Source organism: Esox lucius, chromosome 9 (genome assembly GCF_011004845.1).
Source record: "Esox lucius isolate fEsoLuc1 chromosome 9, fEsoLuc1.pri, whole genome shotgun sequence".
Lineage (NCBI taxonomy): Eukaryota > Metazoa > Chordata > Actinopteri > Esociformes > Esocidae > Esox > Esox lucius.
Window position 1 is genome coordinate 22,282,708 of NC_047577.1, and position 14,447 is coordinate 22,297,154.

Sequence of the window (14,447 nt, forward strand, 5' to 3'; positions counted from 1 at the left end):
AAACCGGTTACAATATGCCCGAGAACACGCCTCACAGCCTCTGGTACACTAATTTGGAGTGACAAAACCATAAGTCACAACCATAAGTGCTATGTTTGGAGAGATGTCAACAAGGCTTATAGTGAACAGAATACCATCCCCACTGTGAAGCATGATGGTGACTCACTGATGTTTTGGGGACGTGTGAGCTCTAAAGGTTTTCACAGGAATATGGTGAAAATGTATGCAATATGAATGCAGCATGTTATCAGAAAATACTGGCAGACAATTTGCATTCTTCTGCACGAAAGCTGTGCATGGGACACTCTTGGATATTCCAGCACAATAATGCACAAGGTTACAGTGGTTACAGCAGAAAAAGGTGAAGGTTCTGGAGTGGCCATCATAGTCTCCTGACCTTAATATCATTGAGCCACTCTGGGGAGATCTCAAACGTGTGGTTCATGCAAGACAAAAAAAAACTTTGCATGACATGGAGGCATTTTGCCAAGACGACTGGGCAGCTATACCACCCGCAAGAATTTGGGGCCTCATAGACAACTATTACACAAGACTGCATGCTGTCATTGATGCTAAAGGGGGCTATACACAGTATTAAGAACTATGGGTATGCAGACTTTTGAACAGGGGTCATTGAATTTTTTCTTTGTTGCAGTTTTCTGTTTTATGATTGTTCCATTCTGTTATGACCTACATTTGAATGTGAATCCCATAAGAAATAAAAGACGTGTTTTGCCTGCTCACTCATTTTCTTTACAAATGGTACATATATTAACAATTCTCCAATGGTATGCAAACCTTTGAGCACAACTGTAAGACAAGTGGTGTTGTTTACCTCAAAGAACATGACAATGTTGTATTCCTCGAAATAAACGTTTAATTTTCGTGATATAACTCCAATTTCAAATAAACGGGTATTTCCTGTATTTAACGATCAGTTTTGTTCAGAATTGTATCAATCCATGCATTCATTCAGCAAGAGTAAATGTATACACAATATAAGAAAGTTAGTATTCGCCAGCTTGAAAGCATATTACCTATTTCATCTTTGATATTCACCTCGGACAGTAAAACATCATTTGTTTGAGAGAGAAAGGAAAATACATATAAAGCTCCAGAAACAATTAAGAGACCACTGCACCTTTTTTTTCCTTTCCAAAAAAGATTAAAAGGAAAGTTTTGATTGAGGAACAGAAGCGTTCAATTTGCTGTGGTCTCTTAATTTTAACCCTTCTGTTCATCATTCAAAACCTACCTTTTCGACTTAATGGAAAGGAAAGAAAAAGGTGCAGTGGTCTCTTGATCTTTTCCGGAGCTGTATATTATGCGTGACTCTGAATACGAGCAGGAAGAACATTTTCGGGGGATGCAGACTTATTTGTTCTAACCTTAATACACAGATGATGAATTGAACACGTTAATCCCCAACCCTTGCTTAGAAAATCCGGAGGCAACGTGTAATTTGTGTATTATAACATAGCAATCGGAAATATTACTTACAATGTGTCTTGTCTCCATGGGTTGACCTGGATAAATTGATGTAACTGCATTCACCTTTATTCCTCTTTTATGTGAACGTGGGTCACAATCCTCTTTATTGAAATGTTCCTCGCAAAAATTGTATGTCTCATTGGTGAAGTTGTCCATTGTTTCTCCCACAATACCACTTGGGAGAGCAGAGGTATTGTCACAATTGCAGAGCGGGTAGAATTTAATTAATTCAAGATCCACGAGCAGGCAGAAGTCAACATCAATCCATACAAAGGAAATCCAGAAGTTCAAAGTTTATTTATCAAATGCACAGAATAACACAACATCATCCTGCACAATGAAATTATTGTGACATGGCCCACGACATCCACGTACAGTGGATTTTAAAAGTATTTAGAAAAATAACATTCAAGTCTATTTATTTAAACAAAAAAACTAACATTCAAGTCTATTTATTTCAACAAAAAACTACATACACGTAAAGAAACGGGGGCTATTTAATACAAATGCAATACATTTTGGGTATGCAAATATTCAACTATCCGTGCCTATCCCTTATACATAATGTAAACTAGCAGCAATTTAAAAAAAGTGTACGATGGGGAATATGAAAAAAATGGGTAGAAGTATTGAATATTATAGATACCTTATGAATGGTACATACAAAGGAATATTCAATGTACAGTGAATATAGAAAGTCTACACACCCCTGTTAAAATGGCAGGTTTTTGTGATGTAAAAGAATGAGTGAAAGTTAAATCATGTCAGAACTTTTTCCACTTTTAATGTGACCTATAATGTGAACAATTCAAATCATTTAAATCTTTGAGGGGGAGAAATGAAAAACTCACAATAACCTGGTTGCATAAGTGTGCACACACTCTTATAACTGGGGATGTGGCTGTGTTCAGAATTAACCAATCACATTCAAACTCATGTTAAATAGAAGTCATTACACACCTGCCATCATTTAAAGTGACTCTGATTAATCACAAATAAAGTTCAGCTGTTCTAGTAGGATTTTCCTGATATTTTCTTAGTTGCATCTCAGAGCAAAAGCCATGGTCTGCAGAGAGCTTCCAAAGCATTAGAGGGATCTCATTGTTGAAAGATATCAGTCAGTATTAGATATACCATGGAACACAGTGAAGCCAGTCATCATCAAGTGGAGATAATATGGCACAACAGAGACATTACCAAGAACTGGACAAAATTTATGAAAAGACGAAAAGAAAACTGGTCAGGGACGCTTCCAAGAGACCTACAGCAACATTAAAGGAACTGCATGGATTTCTGGCAAGTACTGGCTGTGTACTACATGTGACAACAATTTCCCGTATTCTTCATATGAATGGGCCATGGGGTAGGGTGACAAGACGGAAGCCTTTTCTTACAATGAAAAACATCCAAGCCCGGCTGAAGTTTGCAAAAACAAATATCAAGTCTCCCAAATGTGTTATGGTCTGATGAAACCAAGGTTGAACTTTTTGGCCATAATTCCAAAAGGTATGTTTGGTGCAAAAACATCACTGCACATCACCCAAAGAACACCATACCCATAGTGAAGCATGGTGGTGGCAGCATCATGCTTTGGGGCTGTTTTTCTTCAGCTGGAACCGGGACCTAAGTCCGGGTGGAGGGAATTATAAACTGTTCCAAATACCAGGCAATTTTGGCACAAAACCTTCAGCGCTTTTGCAACGAAGAGTGGGCAAATATTGCCACGTCAAGACGTGCCATGCTAATAGACTCCTACCCAAAAAGACTGAGTGCTGTAATAAAATCAAAAGGTGCTTCAACAAAGTATTAGTTTAAGGCTGTGCACACTTATGCAACCAGGTTATTGTGAGTTTTAAATTTTTCCCCCTCAAAGATTTCAATTTGTTTTTCAAGTGAATTGTTCACGTTATAGGTCACATTAAAGGTGGGGGAAAAAATCTGACATTATTTATTTTTGTCTCGTTCTTTTACATCACAAGAACCTGGTATTTTAACAGGGGTGTGTATACTTTTTATATCCACTGTAGTAAGTGTCAACTAGCAGCAATTTGAAAAAGCTAGACGAAGCAACCTATCTTCGCATTGCTTGCAGAGATTAAAGTTCATCCTCACCTCGATGTCATCACTGCCAAAAAACAGAACTGGCTAGAGCCAGTTTGAATTAATAAAATTTCGCCAGGTGTTTCATTAGTGTACAAAAAAACCCAATGCTACCGCGACTGAATGTAGTGTTTTGGAGTTGTTTTCCACTTGCAATGCAGCTTTGTGATAGCGGTAGGAAATGTTTTCATTCATGAATTTGGACGTTGCTAATAACAATAATAACAGACAGGGACAGAGCTGAATAATGGATTGTTTAAAAAAATTACTCCATGGGCCTCCTGGAATATCTTTTGGTAAGTGAACTTTGAAAAAAATATGCATTTTGGACAAACTATACCTTTAATAAATGTTTCTCTAATCGAGCTACACACACTACCTAATAATGACAAAGCAAAAAAAAAAAAAAAAAAGGTTTTTGCAAATTGATAAAAAATTGAAAAACTAAAATATCCCATTTAGATAAGTATTCTGATCCTTTGCTACGACACTTGAAATGATGTCCCGGTGCTTATATTTTTAAGTGGCCGGGACTGGGAGAGTAATCAGGGTTGAGGGAAAGATGAACAGAGCAAAGTTCAGACGGATGCTTGATGAAAACCAGAGTGCACAGGAAATCGAAGGTTAAGGTTTTGACAATTAATGTATTGGGTGTTGTAATGCATGTAATGCATTGGGTGTTGCTTAACTTTCATAATGAATAAACTGAATAATTATCAACATTTTGTGTTGTCCAAGTTTCCTTTTATTTAATGTTTGATTTTGGTTGAAGATCTGATAATATTCCACACCAAAAATATGCAAAAAATGCAAATAAAAACAGACAAGGGGCAAATACGTCTTCACAACAATGTTTTTTATTTTACTGACAACAGGGCTAAGCTGTGAAAGAGACCTTGGTTTCAGTTTAACTGCCAGTGTAAATAGAGATCACATTTAAATAAAAGTCCAACCTACTGCTATTTTTGCAGTCTGTCCTATGCCTATTCCACTTTTTCTCTATCAAATAATCTCTGAAAGACAGAAGAAACATTTTTCTAAAAAGTTTTTTCAGAGAGCAAGGATTCTAACAAATGTCTAGACTATAGACAGGCTGGATACTGCAGGATTACAGATTACGCACTAGCTATGCCTCTGGGTGTAGTATTTGACACAGAAGTAAATTATATTCCTTACTTGTACTGCAGACAGGGTGTTGTCACAGTGGCTGACCTGTTTGATCAGAGGTCGGACCTCCTTCTCCAAACCACGGACCTGGAGGCTCCTGTCCTGTAGCTCCTGGTGCCTCAGTAGCACTTCCTGCTGGAGGACCTCCATCTGGCATATCAAAGGAAGGATCAAAGTCAACCACTGCCACTACACTGGCTGAGAGGTTAAAGTTCTCACTTTTTGAGGAGTTACAAAAGCTAAACATTATGATTAGAACCCTGCAGGAAAGACACATTTTTCTCTTTAGTATCGAATTGAGAAAAGTGTGTTCCCTTTGCAAATATCAAATATGGATTTGGCCTTTGTGAAGTGAAAAACTATACCACAACACAACAAGATAAGATAAATATGTAAGACAGAGAGACCGACATTCAGCCATTTAAATTAAGCAGGAAGTTTAGTCTGGATTGACAGGTACCAATTAGAAATTAAATTGGGAGACTGATGAAAATGATAAAGCTCAGAAAATTAGTGGTGGTATTCAGGATTGAACCACTCTTTGGAGATGCATTTGTGGTCTGGGGGTGTGTCAGCCACCAACCGACCAGCCACCAGCATCTGGAGTCACATTTTTACACTACGTTCAACAAAAAGCATATCAATTACACTCATTTATTAACTGTTGTCTGCTTTGGTCACCCATAGCAAAAACATTTGGCGCGGATGTTTATTTCATAAAATCTATAATTCAGTCTTTTGTCATTGTGGAATTGTGATCCAGACCTTTCTTCTCACGTCAGAGGTCCAATTTGTCCACTGCAGACCTCTGTCTGGTCTGACAAGTCTGTTAGCAAGCAGCCCAGGATTTATTGAAATGTTGTACATCAGGGTTTAAAAGCTGTGGGTTGTTATGTATGCTATAACTGACTAGTGCTTCTATAGTCATTTGTATAGATGGCACGTTGTGTTTGCTAATTCAAGTTAATCATTTAAGATAAATTTTCGAATTTTCAGAAATACTGAATTTGGGATTTTCATCAGTTGTCAGTCATAATCATCACAATTAAAAGAAATAAATACTCGAAATACATTACGTCTGTGTGGAATGAATGTATACATTATACAAGTTTCACTTTTTGAATGGAATCACTGAAATAAATAAACCTTTTGATGATATTCTTATTTTATGACCAGCACCTGTATATATGTGCGTATCTGGTAGGTGTGATCCAGTTTCATCATATTTACCTCATCCCCTCGACATTTGCTGAGTAGTGATTGGTCTTACCTGTGTCTCCAGCTTGCTGTTGCTCCCCAGAACAAGGAGGATGTGGTGTTTGAGAGCAGTTTCCTCATGAACTTGAACTTGGGCTCTCCTCTCCTGTCCACACAGCGAGCAAGAACAATTAGGTACTACCATCACCATTCAACTGCCTATCATGTTTACATATGTTGAGGTAACTGACTAGGTTTTCCAGACTCCTATGAATATGATCTATAAATATTCAGATATGAGTAGTTTGTCATCCAAAATTCTTTCACTCACGGTGTTAAAAAGTATTTTTACATTACTTTATTTGGATATGAGTTAAGAATAGAACTCTTAAAAAATGTGAATTTCACTGGGCAGTAACTTTAAGAATGACATTATAAAAACACTTATTAGGCAGACTTTATTGAACAACTTGTCACAATGGGCTGCATATACATATGCTTGAAATTATGTGAATAAGTGGGTACCAAATTCATCAATTAAATTAGAGATCTTTAGGAAAGACTCTAATGAACAGAGACAAGAAACTTGGTCAGTTTGGATGTTACCCATACTGGTGAATGCAAAACAAACCACGTCGAAAGGAATGGAAATCTCAGAGGACATCAGGAAGAGGATAGTGAGAGGACATCAGTCTGGGGAAGGCTTTACAACTATTTCAGATAGTCCACTGTTCGGCTACATTTTACAAATGGAGAGCATTTAACACAACAGGCAAATTGGCCTTGAAGTGGATACACTTCCAAAATATCCCCAAGAGCCACAAGAAAAATAACAAATCAGGTAAATGCCAACCCAAAAATAACATTTGGAGATTTGCTTCCACAATGAGAATGCTGAATTAAAATAGCATTCATGAGAGGGTTGCTAAGAGGCCTCTGTTGCCTCTGTTGGGTGGGAATGTTAATATCAGGGGATGCTTTACCTCCTCTTGACTTGGTCGACTGCACATTATTAAGGAAACCAAGAATTCTGAGATTCTGTACACCAGGAGATTATTGAAGTCAAAGAGCTAAAGTTGGGCCAAATTGGGTCTTCCAACATGACAACAACCCAAAGCATTAAGCAAATCTACCAATGAATGGCTCAGGAGAAAGAAGATTTGTATTTTGTATTGGCCATTTAAAAGTCCTGACCTTAATCAAATCAAAATGCTGTGGCAGGACTTGAAGTGGGCAGTACACGCCAGACACCCTCTCAAAGTTCGGTGAGGACTGGGCAAAAATCCTTTAAAAAGATTCCAATAACTGATTGTGGGTACTCTAAGTTGTTGCTGTTAATGAAGATGACACAAGCTATTGCATGAAGAGGTTCACATATTTCCGCACTCATGAAATCTGAGTTTTTGTAAACTTGGATAATGAATAAACCGCTTATGTGTATAAACAATGAAACTAAATCAGATTTTATTGTTTGTGTCCTTTATTCGGAATGTCTTTATTACGAATTGGGGTTTAGATAAGGACTTCATGAGTTCATTTTAACCTTTCTTGTCATCTTCTTGCAGACCATGTTAAAGGTATGTTAATGCTTCAGCATTTTCATTGCTGAATTTCTTTAGAAGGCGTAAAACTAACCTGTTTGTGTTCATACTTCATCAGACTGTGTTCAATCAAAAAGAAAGCTGACGAGCTGAGATACATGCTACCAATCCAACCTTTTTTTTAACCAAAAGGCAGAAAATCAAGTCACCGAAACACATCACATCACAGCTCCGTCACGGCTCCGTCACCTCCCGCTCTTCCCGGATTCCCATTGTACATGAACTCACTCCGGACTCCTTCATTTGACTCATCGCCAATTGTCGCTCACAGCAGGTCCCAATCAAGTCATTAGTACATGTTTAAATGTTTCTCCTCTGCTCCCCTCACTTGTCTGTCATTGTTCCTTGTCGTTGTTGTTAATGTACATGGTGAGTGGTTTGTTTTGGTATGTACCTTTTGTTTTGTTTAGTGTTATTTTCTATATTAAAATGACAACATCGACTATCACTTTGCTTGCGCCTGTTTCCTTCCTCTCCACCACTACGCCAATCCGTGACAGGCACTGAAAATCTATTTTTCTGTATTCTATTCTTCTGTTATACAGTATTTTTGTCTTGACATATAAGCACAATATGATTTCCTGGAACATAAAGGTTTTAGAGGAATTTCTTACTTTATAGCATTCATACAAAGACTCACTTGATTAAGAGGTTGTCATACTGAAAAGGGAAATGGTTTGGTTTTTCTATGGCTCATTTTCAAGCAGGAAACATGGAGCTGTAGTTCTAGTGCAAAATAAGCTGAATTTTGATTTTTGTAATGTTAAAGGAGCATAAGGATAAGGAATGTAGAATGGTTTGAGTTTAGGCTCTAGTCAATGGTAGTAATATTAACATGTGTAATATTTATGAACCGTATACTGAAGATCCTGTGACACCAGAAATTACGATGTTTAGATGCCGATATTGTAAGAAAAAGCACTAGATGGTGTTTGAATACATCATTATTTCAAGCTGAAGTATTTGCTCTCTCCCTTAATGAGAACCTGAAGTGGCTCCACTGATTATGAAAACTGAGTTTAGTATAGGAACCTTCTAAAGCTTTTCTTAGGGGCAAAATAATAGCTGGAGGATAAAAAAAGAAAAAGGTAGTCAAATTGGAATCTAGAATTAAAGAGTTAGAAACTGAATTGTCTTGGAATAATATGGGATCCTTACTGAAACAAATTTTGTAACTTAAAATTTTAACATAAGATCTTCAATAAGATGGCTGAATATGCCCATTGTTATGAAAGTGGTGAGAAAGCCGGTGAATTGTTTTACCAGCTATCAAAACGAGCTTTTTGACATACACCATGCAAACGTTTGGCTTTGGTGCAGGATTTATCAGATGGATTAGGATGCTATACTCAGATCCTAGGGCAGCAGATCTTAAAAATGTTATGATTTCTTCATGTTTTAAATTTGTTAGGGGAATTCAACAGGGTCATCGCTTCTCTTCTCCATATTTTTGAAGCCTTTCGCTGCTTCATATAAGATTAATTGGCAGAAGTCAGAGGCTGTCATGCTGCTTCAGCTACTCCGTTTCACTTTAAATGGGAGCCATCAGGACCTGGGTATAAAATGTAGCTACAGTACATCATGCAACTTAATATGGCACCATTTCTACAGAAGGTTAAGAATAACCTAGAGAAATAGAAGATGCTGAATCTTACTTGATGTTTTAAAAATTAATATTGCACCAGTTAAACTGTTTCCATGATGCTGTTAACCTAGTCCTACAGCATTCCTGCGATGTGTGAGATAGGATTCACAGGATGCTTTGAATATATCCCAGTATAGAAAGAAATACTCCTTTATATGGTACAATTCCTCAGTTGTGTAAGAAATCCCCCCCTTTTTGGGAATGGTGGCATAGACATGGCTTGCGCATCACTGGAGATTTATATGAGGACAGCCTACAGTAGCTTTATCATATCTACAACAGCAGGAGAATTTCAGATTGTCAGATAGGGGTGACTTTTGGAAGTACCTACAATTAAGTGGTTGTTTTGGGTCTTCTATGAGTGTAACATACCAGACAGAAGGGCACTTACTTGAACAAAACACTCCCACACCCCATAAATCAGCATCCTAACAAAGCCCCAACAAAAAAAGCTGGTAACTACACAAGTGCCTGCTATTACAACTCCATCAGGGGAGGTGACTGAGGGCTCCCGGGGCCAAGGCCAGTAGAAGAAGCAGAAGGAAAGACTATAAAGCAGAAAAGGATCAAAGACTGAAGTGGAGTAGGACAGCCAGGAGACAGCAGGTGTAGCAGCTTTTTGAAACACAGAGGGAAAATATTGGGGTCTAGGCTGTATGAAACCCTCAACATTTACTGGATAGTGACATCTACAGGTAAAAAAGAGAAATCTGGTGTTTACTTTTCATACAGACGTAAGATCATGTATTGCTGCAAGAGATGTTGTTGGGCATTGGTTTGGTATGTGTGCGCATCGAAAAGGGAAATTAGAATGTGGGGTTGGTATCCCCCATTCCTTTGGCCTTTCCAGTTGGCTTTTTATTTAACCATTCATACATTATATGTTGGATGATAAAGGCATGTGAACCAAAAGTGTCATAGGATGCATGGAATGAAACAAATTATTTGAAAAACAATAAACATTGGATTTTCCATTGAAAATATATTGTAAAGTTCACGAGTATTCAATAATTGTGTAGTGTTACTTAGAAGTCGGTGATGCTATGCTCTAAAATTATTGAATACTCGTGAACTTTACAATATATTTTCAATGGAAAATCCAATGTTTATTGTTTTTCAAATAATTTGTTTCATTCCATGCATCCTATGACACTTTTGGTTCACATGCCTTTATCATCCAACATATAATGTATGAATGGTTAAATAAAAAGCCAACTGGAAAGGCCAAAGGAATGGGGGATACCAACCCCACATTCTAATTTCCCTTTTCGATGCGCACACATACCAAACCAATGCCCAACAACATCTCTTGCAGCAATACGTGATCTTACGTGATCTTGCTCTAAACCAGGGGTGTCAAACCGGTTCCACAGAGGGCCGAGTGTCTGCAGGTTTTAGTTTTTTTCCTATCATTTGGTTCCCAGTTCAGACCTAAACAACCAGGTGAGGGTAGAAACTAATCAATTAGTGACCTAATTAATCAATCAAGTACAAGAGGAAAGAGAAAATCTGCAGACACTCTGCCCTCCATGGAACCAGTTTGAAACATGTTATGGAAATGTAGAACTAAGTTGCATTTGAGAAATGTCTGCTTTTCTATTGCCTGGTATGTAACTATTTTCTTTTTGATACACGTCTGTATAGTATCAGAGCATCACTAGGTACTCTGGCCATCTGTTCCTCTGCCTAGACCAATAAGGGTATCTGTCCTTTGTTCCTTGGGAATGTAGGAGAGGGGGATCTGGTACTTGCCTAGGGGGCATCATTGACTGGTATCAGCAGATTATAAGGTTACTCATTAAACTGCCCATCTGTATAAACTCATCAGAGTCTATCTATTGTTTGTCCAGATGTAAGACCTCTTTAGAGTTTAAGAGGTTACCCATGTGGGGAAGGACAGCCTGCCCCTTGTGTGAGCCCTAGGTAGTAATAGAACAAAGGGAATGTGTTCTATTGAGTTAGGTCAGCTGTGCAGCAACTTACCACAACCCTTTTAACTGTAATAAATATAGACTGTTCATGTATCTACTTCAGAGACTCCTCAGATTATTATTATGTAAGCGTTTGACGCGTCTCTCTATTTTTTAATTGTGCCAAGAGAATTTAGTCTCTGTCCTTACTCCTTTAAATGTTCTGATCGATGGAATTGCCATCACAAACCTCTGCTCTAAACCAAGGCAGCCCAACTCTGGTCCTGGAGATCAACTGTCCTGTAGGTTTTCCCTTCAACCCCATTTGTGACTAACCTGACGGTAGATCCCCAGGCTGCCCTGCTCTAAACCACTACTGAAGTTAGGATAGCTAAACAAGTTTTTCAAAATCTGAGAAAATGAGGTGTTTGACACTTAATTGTCACAGGCTTCTTTCAATATCACATGACAAAGTGTATTGTCACCTGACGTCACATGACCAGAAGTGATTTATAACACATCTTGGAACAATGTTACAATGCAGTGGTTTTCAAAAGGTTTGGAACAGTATCAAGCAGGAGTACCGAGCAGCCCGTCATTTGGGTGCAGAGGTCACCAACATTACAACCGCCAGCACACATTCCTCCCAAAACCCCAACGGAAGGCTGCCCAAGAGATAAAGCTGCCTCTTAAGGCTAACTTAAGAGCCATGGCGGCACCCAAGGAGCCACCCAGAGCCCTGGGAGCACACATTAGGCCTCCTAGAGCCCCAGCAGTGCTAGTGGAGCCACACTGAGCCCCAGCCCTGCCTGACAAGGGCCCCTGCTCCTTGCCGTGCCACTGGAAGACCCAGAGGGACATTATGCAGGTCCTGCTAAGCAATCAATCAAATGTAATTTATAAAGCACTTTTTACATGAGCAGTTGCCACATAGGAAAACCCTAGAGAGGAACCAGACTGACTGGTGGCCAGCACACCTCTGGCTGTGCAGAATGAAGATTATAAGAGTAAAAAATTCTAATAATTTATGAATGCATGTGGGCTGCGTCCAGATTCTATAAACATATATTTCAGGTGGGGCGATAGCAGTGGAAGCCAGAATAGTCATGCACCAACTTGATCTTCAACACAACCAGGAGGAATTTGGACAGGCAGCTGTGAGTCCTTCCCCCAACAAGAGTCGGACCCTGTCCCTGTGAGAGCACTGGCCTCTGGCCTTCTTTACAGGTACAGTTTGGGCAGTGGATGGCTTGCTTGCCTCTGCAGAGGCGCTGGAGCCCCATTCACGCCTGACGAGCCTCCCAGAGCCTCTCAGAGCCCTGGCTGCAGCAGATGAGCCTCCCAGCATCCTGGCAGAGTCAGGGTGGTATCCAGTGCCCCAGCAGAGGTAGACAAGCCTCCCAGAGCCTTCCAGAAAGTGGGAAAGTTCTGACATTGAACGCTTTTTGAGAGCTCAGAGAAGTAACATTAGGTTTGACATCACTCAACATTGCAGTGTTTGTGGTGAAAGCTTAAAAAACGACTTATATAACAACTCACTATATTTGTTAATACTCATTAGCGCAGGTGATTGTGATGTTAAAGGACATGTTTTTCTTTTAACTTTTGTGTGACTGAGGTCATGTTAGCCTTCTGACTAGCTAGCCTTACTGTCAATATGTTGTGTGTTTTTCTTTTCTTATCAGAAGTTATCAGAAGTTGTTTATTTGTCTCCTCTAAATCCTCTTATTTCACTCAATGGCCTTTGTGCCCTAAACATTTCTGTGACACTCAAGGTGTCACAGAAATGTTCTATTGTAGTGAAATGTTTCTATTGTAGTGACATTTTCTATTGTAGTGAACTGTTCCAGGCTGTTGTTTTAACACTGCATGACATCTCAACATTGCATGCTATGTAATCAGATTACTTTTTTACATTGGGATATTTTTACAGTACATTTTTTTAAGCGTTAACTTCATGTAGCTTCAAGAAAAGGTTTCCCTACCTGGAATGTTTGCATGATTGACTTGGTTCATATTTGGAAGTTTTGAGAGAACAAGGACATTGGCAAAAGTCTATGAATTTTCATAGGGTAAAAAAAACACTTTTAAAGGAAGGCTTGGCAGCATGCCAAGTAAAAAATAATTACTTTCATTACAGATGGGACTTTCTCCAAGTCAGCTGTTACCCGCAAACGTAGGTGTTTCATATCCGAAAGATTTACTAACCAAATGTCCTTATAATACTAATGTTGTCATCTGCAAATTCAGTTGACCTCAAAGAGAAAAGAACTTGGCACAGATGTGCAAAATAATTGCATTTAAAGTAATTTGTTGGAGAGTATTTTCATACTCTGGAATTGCCCTTTACTCACACGTATTCTGGCTCGGGCTACCTCTTTGTTTCTGGCACCAATCAAATGGAACACATCCATGGAACCCAGCGACTATTCATGGAACCCAGAATAAACTCTGTGGCATGTCATAGTGTTTGGCCAGAGCAACGCATCTTTCTCTACATAGCTCAGACTGAGAATAATTTTCATTATAGTATTAAGTTCAATGCAAAGTAAATGTAACTAGCAATATGTTATGTATTATTCCAGTTACCCATCCCAACATTGGTCATCAATACCTTTCCAAGACAGCTATATAAGGACTTCAAGGCATTATGAAAATACCGACACTGCTAATTTCTGGAGCTTTCAGTGTAACTGATAAATTCAGTACGTCACACTACAACTTTGGTGAAGGAGAATAGGAAAAATAATTAGGTACACCAACCCGGACAGGGCAACCATATTTCTTAAAAACACAGTCCGTCTCCATCTCGGGGCACTGGTCAGTATGGTCTTCCAGCTGTGGGATGCAAAGAGATAGAAGGTAGATAGATTGAGAGATAAAAGAGTTAGACTGAGTAGCAACGTGCACGCCCTGCAAATCTGAGGATGTGTCATGTTCAGCCATCAATTCCCTGTTTGAAGTCTGTAAAATCCACTTGTCACTCAAATCTCAATGAATTGGCTTCATTCATTATTTCCTGTTGGTGTAATGATGGTGTAAACATTTACTTTGACCAGTCAAACCAGACACTTTAGACCTCATCTCTAAGGTAACTCATATCTTAGGCACCTATATATTAATACCTACTAGGACCTCATCTCTCAGAAACACTCTAGACTAGCATCAAATTGTGAGGCGAAAAATTATACTATGAAATTAATGGAAACGCTGTGGCATTAGCAAATAAAAAACTGAGATACTACAAAACGCCTAAACTTTGGCCTTTTTAACCCTTCTGTTCCTCACTCAAAACCTTCCTTTGGGCACAACTGTATTTCTCATACTAGACATTCT

General features: G+C 38.8%; 1 protein-coding gene across 4 annotated transcripts in view; it reads right to left on the bottom strand.

The window, feature by feature from the left end:
- The window catches only part of traf5 (Tnf receptor-associated factor 5), a 32,914-nt gene that overhangs the window by 4,992 nt on the left and 13,475 nt on the right, over nt 1–14,447 (bottom strand). For all 4 annotated transcript variants that reach the window (XM_010898587.3, XM_010898586.3, XM_029121967.1 and 1 more), the window contains 3 exons: nt 13,875–13,949; nt 6,029–6,121; nt 4,768–4,908 (listed from right to left, as the gene is read on the bottom strand). In XM_010898587.3, coding sequence (XP_010896889.1) covers nt 4,768–4,908; nt 6,029–6,121; nt 13,875–13,949 — 309 coding nt within the window. The remainder of the gene's footprint in view (nt 1–4,767; nt 4,909–6,028; nt 6,122–13,874; nt 13,950–14,447) is intronic.